Below are 19,533 nucleotides of genomic sequence, written 5' to 3' on the forward strand. Positions count from 1 at the left end.
ATGTAGCTGATCATCACAGGTTGCAGCCGCACTGCTTTTAAATGTGGAGCTGTGTGTATGTATAAAATGAGCACTGTGTAAATATGAGAATTTCAGATGATTCCAGTCTAAAGTCACCCATAAACTGACATTACAACATCATAGAATATTATGTCATAAAAGTGGGTTAAAGATTAAGGAGCCCCCCTTCAAACACTTTTAAATACATTAAGAATGACAAGGCGCTTTACATACTTTAGAAACATTTTTATTACAGTATCTGATCATTCAAAAATGTTTGTTTTTTTAAATCATCTTTTACACATCTACAAAATGAACACAGGTGTCTATCAGTTATAATCTACAAGGCCTCATAACACACCAGTTAGTCAGAAGATAGTGATCAGCAGAAACAGGTCAGGACAGATTTACACAGACAAAAATCATATGATCCATTAAAGCCCTGTCACTGACATCATTCTTTACGGGTCATTTTCAAATCAGAGACAATTCAAACCTGAACAATTAGGAATCATTTGATAATTCTGGAGTGTTTTTCTGCCTCCCAATTTTAAAGGCCTTTGTCCTTAGTGCCATGGTACAATCTCAACAACAACAACAGAGGCTTATAGCAGAATTAGTTCACATCCAGACTTTCTTTCTTTTAAAATCCCTGTCCTGTGGAAACCATGTAGCTTCAAAGTGGCATTTCTTTATTGTCTTCAGTAAAACAATTGCTTTCAGCCTAGTTACAATGCATTTTTAAATACTGGCAGGTTTAATGATATTTACAAGTGATAGGACAGTTTTCTAAACGTATAAAGGATCATATGATTGAGTCAGATAATGGAACACTCTGAGATACATGGTTCTTAATGGACAGTGACAATAACTTTATGCTATTTTTCCCCGCAGACAAACTAGTTAGAAAGCATAACAAGTTGATGGTATTCAATCAGTAACAATTCCTTTAACCCACCTCAGCATAATTCTGCAAGAATGTTGTCCTATTTTACACTTGCTATCACAGTACACAGTACAGTACTTATGTTCTGCCCCAGATTTGTTAACACACTTTAATTTAATTTTCTAGAAGAGAAAAGGAAATAGCCTACATAGTGTGTGCATAGATAGGACACTCAGCTGTCAACCTCATCAGTAAGTGCATTAAACTCTGCTAGACAAGAGATTACCTGACTTAGTTTGATTTTTTTATTTAAGTAGGGTTGTATGAGGCACTTCAGTGTAATGCCTCCAGTGGATGACAAACAACATGCAACACCAACACAGAAGCTAAGCAATATACTGCTGTGAACCTGGGCAGCAGCAAAAATGTATTGTAGCTACCTAAATAAACAATATTGGTTCATATCTATGCTATATTTAGAATATTTTCTCTCTCTTTACCCTTCGCTATGGGATACTCTTTTTAGAGCCACCAGAGTCCTTTAACAAAAATAGTAATTTTATAGTATTTGCTGGTCTACTGCTGCCCCGATTAGTTAGTTAGTTAAGTGTTATTGTGGGACTTTTTTAGTCAACCAAACCAACTAACGTATCAAGGCAGCAGTAGACCAGCAACTCCCATGTTCTGCGAGGTAAAATTACTGATTTTGTCAAAGGAGTCTGGTAGCTTTGAAGAGAGCAGATAGATAAACAGCTTAAGTTCCCCATACTAATGATTTTTCTTAAATACATTTGGCTGCTGCAGCAGTACTCCTGCCTGCTTCTCCAAACTGGGGTGTGCTGAAGTACCTGATACAACCAGTCTTTAAAAAAATGGAACTATCCCTTCAAACAATCACCATCACCACTGACAGAAACACAAAGAGAAGACTTTGAGGAAAAATACCAACAGCAGTTAGCAGAGATTTACAGATACAAACATAAACAGAAAATAAAGAAAAGCAGAAACAAACAGAAGGTAATATTGTGATGTGTATAAGGCAACTGTACATTATTGTAGCATTTACCCACTAGCTATCACACAAGTCAAACCCAGGAACATTTCAGGTAATAGTTTCTGACCTTACTGTATGCACACTGGGTCGCCAGGGTCACAGTATTTGTCTAATCCACTCCAGGCTGAAGCAGACTCACCTCCAACTGATGATTCAGGTCCTTCCTAGCGCACATCTTTGAATTATTAATCAAGTGCTGGACACCAAAGCTGTTCACTTTCCCTCCAGCTGTTACAGTAACAGTTCTGGCCCTCTCCTACCTGTCAGTGTGCATTCATGGGTGTGTGAGTGTGTCTACTGGCTGGCCCCCTCCCCCCCCCTCCTCCGCCTCCTCTTCCAGTTCGACCAGCGGAGCATGGCGATTGGCCTGAGAGCCCTCGCTGAAGAAAACCCTCTTGATCACACCAGACTTGGGTGCCCGGATTGTGTGCTGCAAAGACAATTTTTTTTTTATTAAAAATGTGCGTGTGTATGTGTGTGTATAGCTGTGAGATAACGGTGAGAATGCATGTGTGAGGCAGAGCCAGCAGAGTCCCTCACCTCCATCTTCATGGCGTTCATGACCATGAGCGGGTCTCCAACAACCACTTTGTCTCCAGCCTTGACCATCACCTGAAACAGATTGTTTATATGTAATTAGTTGGAGAGAGAAAACTCACTCTGCATTCTTCATTATACCTTTATGACTTCTTGCTAAGATTGCAGTAATTCTCTTTTTAAATGTATGGCTTGGTCATCTTTAAATTATTCTCAGTTGTTCAAAGCAGATCTGCTCTTATCACTTCTACCTCAGTCTCATTGCACTGGCTGACAGGACATGTTAGGTAAACAAGAATACACTCAGAGGTGTGCTCATAAATAAAAATAATAAGCAAGGTGGATGCACAGTGTTGTATTTCTCTCCAAGTCAAGTTTAAATAACATTTGTTTGTTATTAAGGAAAGACAAGGTAAGTTTAACCAGCAAGTTAACTGGCAATGGTTAAGAGCTGCAACACTACTCACCAACTATTTAAAACCTCTATTTTCTATCATATTAAGTTAAAAAGCTTTGTGTTCTGGACTGAAAAGAGTAATTTAAAAACATCACCTTGACAACAAAATAATTCTTAGTTGCAGCCCTAAAACAGTTACCTACTTTTTTTTTTTTTTTTTTACAGAAACCTTGAAAAAAAAATACACTTATAAAAATCTTTTTAGTCTATTTCATGATTCTATTTTTTTTTTTTTTTTTTTGGAATATCTGTTAAACTCCTATTTTTGATGCAGTAATGTATTTCTTTCAAGATAAGGTTTTGTCAATAGCACTTCACAGTAGTATCTTGAAATAATAGTGATTTGAATGGCTTATACAAGTCTTCTAAACTCTAGCAAGATATCTCAACAAACAGTTTGGCCTGAAGAAAAAATCAACTTTGCATGACAAAAATTAAAATCACTATAATCCATGCGTTAACACAGCCAATCACCTTCTCTATGGTTCCGGTCATGGGGGCCACGGCTCCACCCTGAGCCCCTGAGCCGCTCACACCAGCCAGATACTTAGGCACTGGAACAGACACCTGGGAGCTTCCCTCCTGCACAAAGATGTAACGATGTCAGAAACAGAGGTGACAGTTAACTGGCAGCTGAGGTAAGAGGATTGGAGCAGTGTTTAATTTCCCCTGATGTCAGCCGTCGACTGTTTGTCTCCAGTCTTAAAAGATGACAGATTCTTGAGACGGGAAATAGAGACAGTTTCTCTGCAGCGACAGGGGAACTGCAGTTCTCGTTAAATGGACTGAGGAAACCACATAGCTTTACAAATGTGCATCTGTTTTATTTTGGGTTATGCAATACTAAACATCTTTGGGTTTTGCACTGTTGATGATGGTTTCCATGAGACTGTGACAACCATTTTTCACCATTTTCTGCATTTTATATGTCAAAGAATAAACCAATTAATTAAGAAAATAATTCATAGTTATAATGTATATACAGCTCCTTCATTTAATTTGAATAATTTCAGCTTGAGAAAATGAAATATGGGATTTGTTAATGGTGCAAAACTATTGATTCAAATTATTTGTTACTTTAAATAAACAACTCCGAGTGCAACTGAGATGACAGATAACGACTTCTGCTTAACTGATTTACGGAATATATAAAATGCAAATCTGCCTTTAAATACACCATGAAAATGTTTATTTAGGGCACCTACAAGTTTGTGTTTCTATTGTCAGGAGTGACAGGAACATACCATGGAGAACAGATGCACTGTGTTGTCCAGGATCACCAGTTTGGGACGAGACTTCACGCCGTTGACGGAGCAGTGCAGGAATGATGCTCCAGCTTCCATCTCCACCTCCCCAGTCACATGATACAGCTCCTCGCCAACCTTAATGATCAAATACATTAATGAAATATGAAGAAGGCTGATTTACAACTACAGATTCACCAACATCTTTACCTATTACTCCTACTAGTAGTGGTACTTTTTTTTTTTTAAATGACCACTTTTAATTCTTGACCTTGGGCACAGTAGTTTGACAAAATAATCTTGACTCAACCATCCATTTACTAGCTTTTTTAGGATTTCCCAGCACACCTCACAGTGACATAACTCAGTATTCAATTCACAGATGAAAGCCATGAGATGTGGTTGAAAGCTCCACAGAAAAAATAGTAAGTGGACCTCAAGTTAAGATGAATTTTTCTATGGCATAGACTGAATTTTCATTCTTAAGTATAAAGGGAATTCATGGGTGTTTAACATTGAAAAGGATGAAAATTGGATTATAGAAACAACGCAATCATACTCAGTATTTAATTATTTTTTTTAAATCTGGTTAATTTTCTGTAAAATAAACAAGATACGGGACATATTCCAGCTCACCTGCATTGTGTAGCTTCCATCTTTGTTGTACACGATGACCACATTAACTTCTAAAGACACAAACACACAAGATGACATGTTTTGTTATCCTAAATGACCGAACAGGTTTGAAAGAAGGAAGGAAGCAAACAAGAGGAGACACTGGAGTAGGTTAACATAGAAGCTTTAGCTGAACATCATGGTCATTCATTTATTTTTAGCCTCACAGTGACATTTATAATAGAAACATTGAATAATGAATATAAGTTCATTAAAAACAGCCAGAAGGAGATCAGATCTGCTCTAAACTTAATCATTCAAACAGACATTAAACAGTTATGGGTCGACACTAACTGTACTGATCTGCTTCATAAAATGGACACACTATTACTTTTTTCCTCCAACTACTTTCACACATAATTTAGCTGTCATCTTTTTCATTCTCTACCTCCAAAGCACCAATATCGGATTTTACATGCTGTGCTTGTTTTAAAGGCTAATTTAACAGACCAACGAGCAACAGTCCAAAATTAGCCTTCTGACTAAGACTAACATAATGACGTTAATGATAATGATGATGTTGATCAACATGCATTGTTCATGAAAAAAATAAATAAACTAAATAAATGAACAGCATCGATTTTCATTTTTCTAGTTAAGTATTGAAACCATAGACACCAAAAATTACCCATGTAATACATGAACATATGTATGTATTATTTCCTCTTATTACATGTTGTTTGCCCAATACCTAATCTTTATATTTTCTTATCTGGCTGTTGCTAAATTAAAATAAAGTAGAATCAGATTTTAAATGACTTTGGTATCTGACAGCTAGAAAAGAATAGAAGGCCTCAGCTTGTGGCAATGTCCCCTGAAAAGCCTGGAGCTATTCATTTATTTATTATTCATTCCTGCCATCACTGAAATTTGTGCTAATTTTCATCAAAAGAAAATTCAATCGACTAATTCAATCAGTAACACTTTTTTACTGCATTTTTTTGTCTATATTATTTTTATAATTTATAGAATTTTAATATTTTGTCTGTAAATGTAGTTTTGGAAAATATTCATTATTTTCTATGATTTAAAAAACCAACATATTGATTAAAAAAAAAAAAGTTAATTTACTGCAGGTCTATCAGAACGGAGTTTGTTCCTCCTCCACTTTCCCTCCCTTTCATACACTAGGAGGCGCCAAATGTTCTTCATCTGTGTGTTACTTACTTTTGTCTCCCAGCTGCAGCGTCATGTTTCTGTTAAACTGAATATTGCTTCTCCAGCCGCTGCTGGAGCCAAACGGCGAGAATGGGTCTGAAAATCACACATTATGCACACTTAGTATACTCAGTACATTTCATGTTAATGTGCTATAAATCATTTGTCCTCATAAGGAATATGTTAAGCCCTCACCAGTGGAGGTCTGTGCGAACTCCTGTGTGCGTTTCCTCTCCTGCAGCACCAGGCCCAGGGCCGCCTGGCAGATCGTTTCCCCGGAGGGAGCCTTTGGAGTCGGGAAGAGGTCAGCGTAGTGCTGAGGGATGAAGCTGGTGGTCACGTTTCCAGCCTCGAACTCTGGGTGGCCCGAAAGGCTCAGCAAAAAGTCGATGTTAGTGTTCAGTCCCACGATCTGAAGACAGAAAGGATGCAAAGAAAGTCATTAAAAACTATCTATAGCCACTTTTGCATGTATAATTCTAATCAAGTGCTATAGATAGGGGCCTAAACTGTAGTAAATATAGTATTTATCGCACAAGTTTAGCTCAATGACATGTGAAGTAGCATCTGAATGTGTGTCTTACATTGTACTGTCGTAAACAGTACCGCAGCTTCTTTAAGGCAGCCGAACGGTCTTCTCCCCACACCACAAGCTTGGCGATCATGGGGTCATAATGTGCCGACACCTCGTCCCCTAAAGAAAAATACACACAGACACTGTTAGTTGTAAAGCTCCCAGTGTTTTTGGTTTATGGTAATTACCTTTACTACACCATCATTTTCTATACCATGGACTATATTATGTTCATTATCATGTGTAATATATCTGTGTATTACATCCTGCCATGTCATCTGCACTTTACTCACTTACTCCTTAGAAACTTTTTTTAATATTTTTATTATATATTGTTATTACCTATTTTGTTCATTGTTTTTCTTATATTATCCTATATTGTGATGTTATTATAATTGTTTTGGAGGCTTTGGAGCAATCTGGAACCAGAATTTTCCTCAGAAATAATGAAGTTCTATCTTATCTTATCTTACACCATCATTCACTACACAGACTGAAGCAGTCCTTGGGATGCATTTTCTATATCTTTGTATAGGTGATGTGACATGTAATTGGATAATCATTGATTCACAATTTCCCAAAAGAACAAAGCAGAGACAAAAGAGAGAATAACAAATGGACGGAAACCAGTCAGTGCTGAACAAGCACTTATTGCTGTGATTTCTGTCTTTTTGCCTTGATCTTTATATTTAATGCATTCTTTGATCTTTATTCTCTGTGTAATCAAACAATACAGCTATTGTGATATATCAGGTAATGGTGTAAGATAAAAGAATAACTACTTAATTATGTTGTTACATATAGAATAGAAAACCATTTATGTTAACAGATCTACAGTGTTAGATGTAAACTCCCTACCGTCCCTGACTCCAGTCTCTATGCGCGTGTGTTGGTCTGCTGAAGGGGTGGAGAGATGCAGTAGAGGCCCCGCCCCTGGAAGGAAGTCGTTATTTGGGTCCTCAGCGTAGATACGAGCCTCAAAAGAGTGTCCCCTTAGAATGATGTCATCCTGGAGGAGAGGCAGGCGCTCCCCTGCTGCCACCTGGAGGAGATTTACACCAAGAGTAATCAATGCAAGTGAATTTAAAACTTTTTATTGTCAAAAAGTTTGTTGTTTTTTTTCAAATAGCTGCCAGTGTTTTCTCCTTCCTCTCCTCTCACCCTGAGCTGCCACTCCACCAGGTCAGTTCCAGTGATCATCTCAGAAACAGGATGCTCCACCTGCAGCCTGGTGTTCATCTCCATGAAGTAAAAGTTATGCTGGGCGTCCATTATAAACTCCACCGTACCTACACAGGAAATATATAGGATAAATATTATGATGACAATATAGTGTGTGTGCTGTGTCACTGCAGAGAGGTTTCTCCAGGTGACTGCTCGTGTGTCTTACCTGCCCCGACATAGTTGACAGCCTTCGCTGCTCTGACTGCTGCCTCTCCAAGTTTCCGCCGAACCTCAGGACTAATATCAGGCTGAAAAAAAACATATATAAACAGAGCTAAAATACAGTAAACTATTCAAAAGTTGGCACAAACATATTCAAGTGTTTATAGCTCTAATACCCAGTTTAACACTACAGATCCACTTGAGATGTTATCTGTAGTGGTATCATTTAAACATTGTACAGCAGTAAACTCTACCAACACAGGTGAACTGAAGTTTGAGCGGAAGATTTTTCCAAATTATGTCACGATCATAGTGAAGAAAAGACACCAATATGTCTCCTCTTCCAGAAAAAAGAAGCAAAAACTAAAAGCTTAAGTGAGAGCTGAATGTACATTTATGGGTTTGGGACCACCATAAACAAAATCTATATAACCACAATAAAAATTATTAGAAAATAAAAATAAATAATAATTATAATATATATAATAATTAGTAGCTGATTTTCCATGGTTTTCTTGATACTGATTTTGGTTATTATCAAGCTCTTCAACTAAACTCTTATGAGCTATTTTTGTTGTCATTATATTGTCCAAACAAGTGTACCTTTAGTTGTAACAGGCATTAAAATAAACAAGAAATTGAAGAAAAAGGGTGGTCTAATATTTTTTTTCCATGACTGTGTGTATGTGTGTACAGTAGTGTTCAAAATAATAGCAGTCCAATGTGACTAACCAGATTAATCCAGGTTTTAGTATTTTTTTTTCTTTTTACATACAGTGCAATTGCCCAGTTGCACAGCCTTAAGAGCTGCATATCACGAATGCTGGGTCTTGTTGGTTTTCTGAGAATCTACTGCACCTACTGGTACCTTGTTTGCCATGTAGCAATAAAAAAATATACTAAAAACCTGGATTAATCTGGTTAGTCACATTGGACTGCTATTATTTTGAACACTACTGTGTACACACTATATAAATTGTGTATTATTTATTATAGCTTTAAATGTTAGAATTTAAACTCATTAAAACTTGAACACATGCTGTAGGTTGAGTCTGATTTTACATATTCACAGCTACTTTACCAGTTTCTTCCTTAATTCAGAGAAACGTTACTCTCTCACCCCTGGTGCTTCCTCAATGATTTTCTGATGTCTCCTTTGGACGCTGCAGTCTCTCTCAAACAGATAGACAGCATTACCGTGCATGTCCCCGAACACCTGAACCTCCACATGCCTACAGGAGACAGACAGATAAAATGACAAATTCATCCTTAAATATACATAAGGTGATAGAACTGGTTGGTTAGAAGTTAATGTGGGAGCGGATTAAATGTTATTATTACCTGGGATCCTCTACAAACTTCTCAACCAGCATGACATCATCATTGAAGGATTTTCTGGCTTCCCGTCTCGCCGACTCCAACTGCTCCAAGAAGTCTGAGTCTGACCGTGCAATACGCATCCCCTAAACACACACACACACACACACACACACACACACACACACACACACACACACACTAAGGTTATCCTATATTTTGTGAAGTTCCTCCATTTAACGCTTTTTTTATGTCCTCACCTTCCCTCCTCCTCCACGGACTGCCTTAATCATCACAGGGTACCCTATCTTAACAGCCTCAGCTTGAAGCCTCTCATTTGATTGGTCCTCTCCATGGTAACCACCAATGATTGGCACCCCTGCAGCTGACATGATGTGTTTGGATGTGCTGAAAAAGGAGACAAAGCAATAAAAGTAAATGGTTCATATTGCTTTTTCATGTTTGTATTAAGCTCGTCCTTGCCATTTCCCATACATTATTTGATTAAATGTTGATTTTTAGCAACTAGAGAGAGGATATAAATGTTGTTTTAGTGTGTGTTACCTTTTGATGCCCATGTCTCTGATGGCAGAGGAAGGCGGCCCGATAAAGATGATGCCTTCCTGTTTACACGCTTCAGCAAACTCTGTGTTTTCTGACAGAAAGCCATAACCAGGGTGGACCGCCTACACACAAACACATTTTCTAAAACATTAAATTGATCACAGTCTCTGGTTTGTGAGAGAAAAATAGTTCAACACAAAGGACAGTTAAAGAGGTTAAAACGGCCTGAAGGTCATAATCTACCATTTCTTTTGATGTAGCTACATTAAGCAGGAGACAAAAGGAAAATGACAGCATCACTATTCTTCCCAAAACTGTTTCCAACAAGAACATCATTTCTCACATGTGATCCAGACTTCTTGGCCACCTCCAAAACTTTCTCCATTGAGAGGTAACTCTGCTGTGAGGGAGGAGGGCCGATGTGGTAGGCTTCATCCGCCTACAAAAAAAACATACGAAAGCAAAAACAGTCCGTTTTTTAATGACTATAACTAATGCAAGTTTACAAACTATTAATGAATATTGTAAGAAAACACCACTTCAACATGCACAATGTGGTTGTTAAAGCAGCTGCAGAAAGTGTAGAAGAAGACAGAAAGCAAAGATTGAGAGGCAGAGGACTATAAATGTTAAAGGAAACAGCTCTTTGCAATACAGAGCTATCCAGCATCTCACCATGGCCACATGCATGGAGTTTTTGTCTGCATCACTGTATACGGCCACAGAGCGGACTCCCATTTTCTTGGCTGTGCGCATCACACGACACGCAATCTCTCCTCGATTGGCAATCAGCACCTTCTCTATCCTCCCCACCCCTGGAGAAAACACAGCAGACATTTTAGAGTTTAACAAAGCCATAATCATCAGAATCAAAACTGCAAAACAGGTAAGGTGATTGTAACCATCATGGTCGAAGGTTAATCGGAATAAAGTTGTACTTGTTCATGCAATACGACAATACTGTTCAAAACAATCACAGCACAGACAAAGGTTTGGTGTCCACAGTGTATGCCAGATTAGTCTGATAATTGATCAGCAGTAATTGTAATAATTCAAGTAACTTGGCAAGCAAAATTAATTAATATTCTCTGCTTCCAGGTTTTCAAATGTGATGTCGTTCTCTCTATTTAATCAGTATAAAATGATGATCTTTGGGTTTTGAACAGGGTCATCCATATGCTCACATGGTTCTTTGGTGAGGGGATATCTTTGCAGTTCAAATAGCAAAAGAACAAAGGGAGATGGTCCCAGACGATTGAGCGACTGTGGAGATAGATCAGATCAGTAGGCTATAAACTGTAAGTGGGTGAAGTGGGGAAAAAGCATTGCCATGGACATAAAACCCTTTAAAAGGTCTCATTAATGTGTCATACTTAGGATACTGAGCTGGGGAACAGAAGACCCTGGGAACAAAGATATGCTCCCTTTTGGATAAGCATTTACATTTAGTCATTCAGCATACGCTTTTATCCAAAGCGACTTATAGAAAAAGGGTAACAATCAAGGTATAGTGCAATAAGAGCCATTAGTGCAGAAATAAGTGCTAGTGACAATGAGTAGATTTGTCGTTGCAAGCTTAGCCCCCAGGAGCAAAGACTTAAAGTTTGTATCCCCAAACGATAAGCAGCTCTTGCAGTGCAATTGGAACAGAAACTCCAACAAATGTTTTCGATGAGAGTTTCAACTACAACAGAGCAACTGTTATTGCTTATAATACTGCAAGGAGCATCATCCACTCACCTCCTGAAACCAGCCTCACCCCTCTCTTGGTCCATGACAGTTTTCTGAGAGGAGGACAACAACAACCTCAGTGCCATTTAAATATCAACACAGCTGTGAAGGGCAGAGCAGATGCTACATAAATCAAACACAAATTTGTAAAATAGCACGTACAGTGACTACAAAAGCAACATCTAGCCGAGATAACTCAGCTAAATGTGATAGTGAGGGCTGGTCGAACAGGTATGAACACACACACCAGTGTGCAGTTTGTACCAGCAGCATTAGCTCTGCTAGCTGACAGCTTGCTACCTTTATTTAACCTTGCTCAGCTCTTATCTGATTCATTAGCTGGCAGGGTGTAAAAACATTTCATTAACACGATCATGTTGGTGAGAATTAACGTGATATTGTCCTTTCCAGTAATCACGAGCACCTGCAGATATTTATCGATAACGTGTGTGTCAATGATAGCTGCACAGTCTGTAAAGTTAGCTCAGGCGTGAAAACAGCGTTGCAAAGTTCAACATTAAAAAGAAGAAAGAAGAAGCTGGTTGATGGGAGGGGCAGTCTGTTTAGGATAACATGATAGGAGACATGTAACGCTTTGATGTACTCACTGTGTAAACATCCTCAGACCCTGCAGAGTTGAGAAACTCAGAATAACTGCAGCCATGGCTACCAGCTGCTGAGGCTAGCTGCTAGCTAGCTCACTCACCAGCTAACAGAGCAGCTGAAGAGGTAAAGGCGAAGTGGTAATTTATTAAACCGTAACAAAGCGTTTGATTGGTTTCAAATTGTCAATTAAACCTAGACGTAACTGTTTGGAGCCTTACAATGTCACACCCGTACATACAAACGCTGCCATATGCTTGTAAATATATGTTTTCTTATTTTTGACCTTTACAAGTACTCGTAGTGTCGAGCAGCCAATGAGAGAGAGGAACATGGAGGCGGAGAGGACGACGCAGTTACCACAAACCACCAGCAGAGGGCGGCGTTTCTTTGTCAAACACCTGGTGAATTATTGGTGACAAAGAAAAATCACACTGACAATACAATCAATTTTTCTTTCTTTTTTTTACAAGAGTAATTTGGAAATTCTAAAAAAAAAAAAAAGTTATTTGGAGGGGGAAAAAGCATTCAGCATGTACAATGATGATCATCAATGATGTTTGAGGTATAAACTTAGTTAAAACAAAATATATATTTATTATACTCATAATGTGTTACTCATTATAACCAACCAATCCTACTGGTAAAATGTTAAAAAGCTGCAAAACTTAATTCTGAAGTATGCCAGTTGAGTGCTATAGTTATAGTATTTATTTATTTTTTAACAGTTTTATATTTTATATATATACTTTATTTATGACATGCCAGAGTACAATCACTGTTAGCCCTTGCAACGGAATTTCGTTCAATATGCATATTTGCATGTCTAAGTCTTGTCTAAGTCTAAGTCTTATTGATGACATTCACATTATTCTGGTTCATTTATATTGCTGGTGCAGGCTCTGACTCTGGGCCTCCCGTCAGACAAAGTGGAGACTATAATATAATCTCATAAAAACTCAACAATTAAACCAGGATAGCCTAATATGTCACTTTTACACTTTTACTAAATACCTAAAAAGGTCTGTCCTAAGGCATTTATACGTTTTTTTTCTCTGGGAAAGTGGGAAAAACAGTAAAATTACCACAATACTTTGACCAAATCACATACATGTAGGCTATGCTATGTGATCTCCTTTCAATAACTATTGTAACATTTTTTTCTCTTTCATTCAATGAGCATCCCCTGACACTGTTTGGAGCCGCCCCAGTAAAAGCCAGCCTTTTCCTTTGAAAGCCTCAATATTTTATTCATAAAAACAGTGTAATTAGATGCTCTATAACACATTTTTCACCCACTTCCCATTTATAAAATAACTGTTGAATATGCTCCAAACAGAGCATTAAAACAAAGAGCATTTAATAAAAGGCATCACTGAAAATAGAATGAAAGTGAAATAAAATGAAAACAAGAGAAGACAAGAGAATGGAAGATAAAAAAAAATAAGTATAAATAAAAAAGACAAATAAATACATGTAACAGTTTGTAATTATAGTTTTCTTTTAGTTACTTTCAAGTTAGGAAGAGAAATTTTGAGATCCTTTTGTAACAGTAAGTGAGAATGAAATATTCCTTAATGTGGAGTACATCTCCATCCAGCTTCACAACATGCTCAGAGCCTGTCATATCCTTGTCTGCGGCGGTCTTTGATGAACAAGGAGGTCAGCACAGCCATCAGAATAAGACCCACCACTATGGCTCCGAGGATGATGGGAATCACTCGCTGGTGAAAGTCGGCCCAACACTCCACCACTGAAACATACAGCAGGAGAAGATTTGGGATCAATAAAAAGCTTAATTTAAGAAGAAACGCAAGTGATCTGATTAATCTTAATCTTAATGCTCTGCATCAGGTTCTCACTGGTCTTGAACACAAATCATCACAGATTTTTCTAAAATATCATCCAGAAATGGAGAGCTCACAGTAAATCCAGACAGGCCTTCTGTATCCCCTCAATCACTAAAAAGGGTCACCAACTGCATTTTAATTTATTGTATCCGGCACAACTCCTGCTTCTGGCACAGAGAGAAATGAAGACAATAAAACTAGACAGAAAGCACGGGTAACAACCATTGTTTTATAGCTTCCTGATTTATAAACTGAGATTTATTACAGCTTGAAGTCCCCAGTGACCTTCTGAAAGAACATAACCGCTTACAACTTAAGAAACAAGAACATATAGACATAAAAATGTATGTGTTATTATGCATAAGGAAACTTGCAAAACTAGTGCTGTTTTACTTGGTTTGAAGACCAAAGAGGAAGCAGAGACAAGAGCATAATGTCAGTTGTCAATTTACATTTAAAGCATTGTGAATTTGCTCTAGATTTTTAGTGGCATCAAAATATGATTCAAATTTTATACCAGATGAATATAAAGCCACGCACACTTGTAAATTTGTGGAGCAGACTTAATTTATCACCTTCTCCATAGCGACCTTTCCGTAGAGTGAAGGCTTGAATCTGCAGAGGAACCAGCTTGATCTTCAGCTCCGGCGACATGGGGAGCACAGTCTTAGATCTGCACTTAAAGCTTTGTCCATCAGCTGCTGTGAACAGCTTGTCATTGGCCAAAAAACCTGAATATGTCTTATCTGCAAGAAGGAGGATAGTTTAGTTTCAGTGTTTGCAGGTTGTTGAACCAAATCAGAAATACCAGCTATATGTCATCCCTCCGTGGCCTTACTGGCACATCCTGGGCAGACCGGCACAGGAGACACACAAGCAGTCATCTTATCCACGTAGAAAAGATTATTTTCCTGGAGACATAAACACAATAAACAAACCTCATTTCATCATTTGTTGTTAATGTTTTCATCTAGATGTGAAGCTGCATGAATGGATTATTTTACTATGACATAAACAGTGTTTGAATTTAACAAAATACATTTACTCTAGTACTCAACTTAGATACACATTTAAGGTATTTTATGCCAGTCTTTTTTCTTTTCATGACGCTTTCTAATTCTATTCTGGAACAATTCAGAGGGAAATATTTCACATTTTACTCCACCACAATTATTTGACGGCTTTAGTTACTTTACAAATTAGAATTTTTGCTCACAAAACATGGAGTGTATGAAATATTTTTTTTGTTATGAAATAAACTACCAATCAGTATATACAAGTACAGCTGAAACAATTAATCCATTAATAATTTTAACAGAAAATTAATTTGCAATTATTTTTTTATTATTTGTGTAATTGTTCATGTAAAAATGGGCAACCACAACATAAGGTCGTAATTTTCTGCATTTCTTTTAATTATTTTAATGCTGAATTTTGACGGTTTAACATTTTTCTGTATAGAAAATGCATAGGAAATACATTACTTTAACTTTATTTTAAATACAAGTGAATTTTCCTAATTGCATCCATTTAATTATATGTGAAGTTTGTTGTTAAATGTGTTGTACCTTTCTGAAGTAGAACTGCAGACTGGTATCGTTGTCTGGCAGCGTCAGAGAAAGAACAGCAGTTTCTTTGCCACAGTGTCCACCAATCCTGACCCTGGAGGGGTCCAGGTTGAAGTACCAAGCCTTCTGGATGCACACAGGAGAGAAATATAATAACATTTATATTGGAGACATATGACAATATGAATTTATCCGAATCAACCTCAGTCAGAGGACACATTGTTTTATTTCTTTAAAAAGAGCTAAAGGTCATATTAGATTTTTACAGCTCAGAAAAACATGCTGACATGGAAGAGGATTGAGGACTGGGGATTGGGGAAATAACGTGAATAAAGTCGAGATGACAAGAACAAAGTTAAGATGTCCAGAATAAAGTTAAAATATGATTTCAAGGAAAAAGAATGAGCCGAATGAAGAGAATAAAGTCAACTTTTTGTTTTCGGTAAAGTTGGAAAGATAGATTTTGACAGATTTGTGTCAATAAGTCATCAGAGGAACATTGTTTTCTATCCCAACAGTTAGGTTCAAGCTACAGCCTGATTTTCATAAATGTCATAAGATGAGCAATAACCACAATATTTAAGGGTGTTGTAGGACTAAAATCACTCTACACAAAAATTTGCTTTTCTTGGTAGTAGGCTACCATAACTATTGATTTGGGGAAAAATCTGCTTTTATGTAATTTATGTGATTTTTATAGAAATATATTGTAGTATATAATATATTATATATACGTATTTTCTCAACATTGTATTTCAACTTTATTCTCGACTTTGTATTTGGACTTTTTTTTTCAAACTTAATAATGATTTATTTTTTCTCCTACCTGGCCCCAATCCTCTTCTGTATTGACACATATACACACTCAGTGAAAAAGGTTCACGATATTATACAGATACTGAGGCAGGCAAACACACACACACACACACACACACACACACACACACACACAGGGTGCTGAGCCAGTCTCAGCCTCTAACCTTCTTTTCAATGACGATATACTCTGCTCCCATGGTGGCTTTGATGCAGGGTTCCCCAAGATGGTTTTCCAGCTTGTAGGTCCCTGTGCACAACACACACACACACACACACACACACACACACACACACACACACACGCTAATACCATAAACAATACACCAAAGATTTTTCTATAGCCATGAGAGCCCCAAAATCTTTTACAACCCCTATATCAAAACAAGTTGGGATGCTGTAAATGTACATTTAAATGAATAGGATAAAAGTAAATCTGGTGTTGTGTTGGTGTGTACCTATTGGAGGAACAGACTCAGAGGGCTGCAGCACCGGCTGGTAGACCTGAACCTGCAGCTCAGAGTCAGAGGCGGGCTGGACTGAGCTGTCATTTCTCTGGAGATGGACATCTGGTGGAGGAGAGACATGTCACGCTCAATCTCCTTTTATCACCTGAATGTTTTCAAAATCTATAAACTCCACTGCACACAGCAGAATAACCCTCCTGTTATGTTGCGGGTCAAAGTGAACCATTTCAGTTAAGTTAAAAATAAATAATTAATAAATAAAATATTTTTAATAAGAAGAAAAAAAATCAAAAGTAAAATAGAATTTCAAAAAAATGAATGTCATGTTAAAGCTTTGTATTTTATGTGTACGTCTTTCCAATTTACATTTAAAAACGTTTTAACATGCATTTTTTTATTAAAAATTAGTGAATTATTGCACTAAATATTGATTGAAATGGTTAGTAATTGAGTTGTAATGAAATATAAACAGTGTTTATTGGGATTTTTTAGTTTCTGACACTTTTAGATAATTAAACATGCGAACATAACAGGGGGGTTAAACTTTTATTATTTCCCCAGGAACCAGCCAGCAATCTGACATGCTGGAATTCAATCTAGCTTCAGGTTTTCTGTGTGCAACATCTTAATGTAAAATAATGTAGACTGTGGGCAGGGCCACAAGATTATATAGTATAAGCATGGTTTATATTGGTACTTCAGTGTTGCCAATTCCTATAAAAAGGTGCAGTTAATTAAATTATGCAACTTGTTGACACCAAGTGACCCTGGTGCTTTTGGGTCCCCTTCAGAATTGGGGGTTCAGGGTTCAATAAAAGCCAATGGAAAAAAAACATATCTAAAACTTTTGTTGTCAGGTTTCACAACTTTGTATTAAGACATTGAAAATAATTTCTGAAGTGACCTCAGATACTCAACTTCCAAAATATTTGAAAATGATTAGTGGATGTCGTGATGTCATAGATATACAACACACACCAAAAATGGCTCTGATCATTTTGAGAGTTTGACAGATTGAGAACGAAAGACAAAAGTGTGGGACCACCATCAACCACTAAACCAACGATCAGTGTGTGGGAGAGGAAACGACAACAGCCTCATTTATAACTGGAACAGACAGCATTCATACCACACATGTTCAAAGAAATATCACCGTTTAAAGAGAAGGTGAAGCAGCTTTATGAAGACCACCATTTAACTTAAAACAATAGAATTTTTTATCATTAGAAAAGTCAAAACTTCCCTTAGTGTTGACCTCCTGAGATGTGTGTTCATAATTACAGAAGGCATTATATAATATAATTCAGTGCTGCATGGCATCATGTAAGTTTATCTGTTCTTAAATTCAGATATTTCATTTTGTGGACAAACACGTCGGGTGGAAAAGGCGTGGAAACCTTCACTATTCATGTATAAAAAGTCTCACATAAATACTGAACTGAGTAGAAGAGAAAAGACAAAGAACAGTCGAGAGAATTTTAGTATATTATGTGAGTGTGAAGTGATATTTGAATATTATCACACTTACCTGGAAAAGCAGCAGCCAGGAAGAAAAGAGCCAAACCACCTGTGTGAACCCTCAACATCATCACGCAGAAGATAAAAGAATACTGCTGCAATCCTGGACGACCGGTGCAGTGTGAGTGCTGCAGTTGTGGTGGTGGTTTTGCTTGTAAATGTGAAACTGTTGAACACCTTAACACTTAAACGAGCCGTTTCACAGGAAGTGAAGTGTCACTGCTGCCTCTCTCAGCTATGAACTGACACCAGTGTTGGAAGCTGATGGTGAAGAAGGCTGGGCTTTTAAAAAGTCGGACATGTAAACATTTTAAGTGAAATTAAAATTCTCTTGTTTTTGCTGCTAAGTTGTTCGATGTCTTGCCTGTAGCCAGCTTTGCATGGTGGACTCAGGGAGGGGGCTGAGGGGGGTGTCTGCCCCTATTGGTGCCCCCATATATAGCAAAGGTGCTTCCTTGGCCCCTATAGTAGAGAAAACAAGATGAAGCGTGCTCTACGGTGCCCTTCCAGTGAAGAAAATGTGAAAAAGGGCCCTCTTGGGAGCCCTTAAATGGAAAAAACATACCTTTCTAGTGATGACTATTAGTGCACTATTGGTGCCTTTACATGGAGAAAGCGCAATGAGTTGCACTTTTGGGTGACCTTTCATTGGAGAAAATGTGATCTAGTATCCTATAGGGCACTGTTTTTCAAAGTTGGTGCCAGGGGGTTGGCAGAAAGTTTGATATATTTTTTTAATATATGTCTTTAAAAACCAAAGACACTCAATGCAATGAATAGATAATATAAACTAATATTACTGATGAATATTAGGACAGAAATAACCAGGATTTTTTAAACAGAAGAAGAACTGATTATTAATTACTGATACAAAATAACAAAAATATATTTAGAAGCTGTATGTTTGATTTTTGATATTTGTCATCATAATGTGCACGTTATTTAAAAATAAATTGCAACAGGGGGTCCCTGCTAGAGGCTAATGCTATAAGGGGGTCCTTTGGCATGGCATGGTGTTTGAACTGAGAAAAACATGATTCAGTACCATATCAAGTTAAATTAAAGGAATGGTATTTGTAAGCTCAGTTGAAAAACAGTTGAGAAATGCCGAAAAGTCTCCATCAATAAAAA

The 19,533-nt window shown here is 37.4% G+C and overlaps 2 protein-coding genes across 2 annotated transcripts; both read right to left on the minus strand.

The window, feature by feature from the left end:
- Positions 1–231: 231 nt before the first annotated feature.
- On the minus strand, positions 232–12,448 carry mccc1 (methylcrotonyl-CoA carboxylase subunit). Its single transcript, XM_059341575.1, has 19 exons — positions 12,192–12,448; positions 11,593–11,636; positions 10,528–10,667; positions 10,196–10,291; positions 9,853–9,974; positions 9,549–9,696; positions 9,313–9,434; positions 9,092–9,203; positions 7,976–8,057; positions 7,747–7,874; positions 7,444–7,627; positions 6,596–6,705; positions 6,207–6,423; positions 6,021–6,107; positions 4,815–4,864; positions 4,179–4,316; positions 3,409–3,516; positions 2,481–2,552; positions 232–2,370 (listed from the first exon to the last, which is right to left on the minus strand). The coding sequence occupies exons 1-19, from the start codon at positions 12,245–12,247 to the stop codon at positions 2,215–2,217; spliced, it is 2,172 nt and encodes a 723-aa protein (XP_059197558.1). The 5' UTR covers positions 12,248–12,448; the 3' UTR covers positions 232–2,214.
- A 1,240-nt stretch (positions 12,449–13,688) lies between these two features.
- lamp3 (lysosomal associated membrane protein 3) lies at positions 13,689–18,591 on the minus strand. The gene is made up of 7 exons (XM_059341949.1): positions 18,413–18,591; positions 16,876–16,986; positions 16,585–16,667; positions 15,605–15,730; positions 14,875–14,947; positions 14,612–14,782; positions 13,689–13,939 (listed from the first exon to the last, which is right to left on the minus strand). Exons 1-7 carry the CDS (start codon positions 18,471–18,473, stop codon positions 13,800–13,802), a joined length of 765 nt encoding a protein of 254 aa, XP_059197932.1. The 5' UTR covers positions 18,474–18,591; the 3' UTR covers positions 13,689–13,799.
- Positions 18,592–19,533: the final 942 nt, after the last annotated feature.

The sequence above is a fragment of the Centropristis striata genome, chromosome 9, assembly GCF_030273125.1.
Source record: "Centropristis striata isolate RG_2023a ecotype Rhode Island chromosome 9, C.striata_1.0, whole genome shotgun sequence".
NCBI lineage: Eukaryota > Metazoa > Chordata > Actinopteri > Perciformes > Serranidae > Centropristis > Centropristis striata.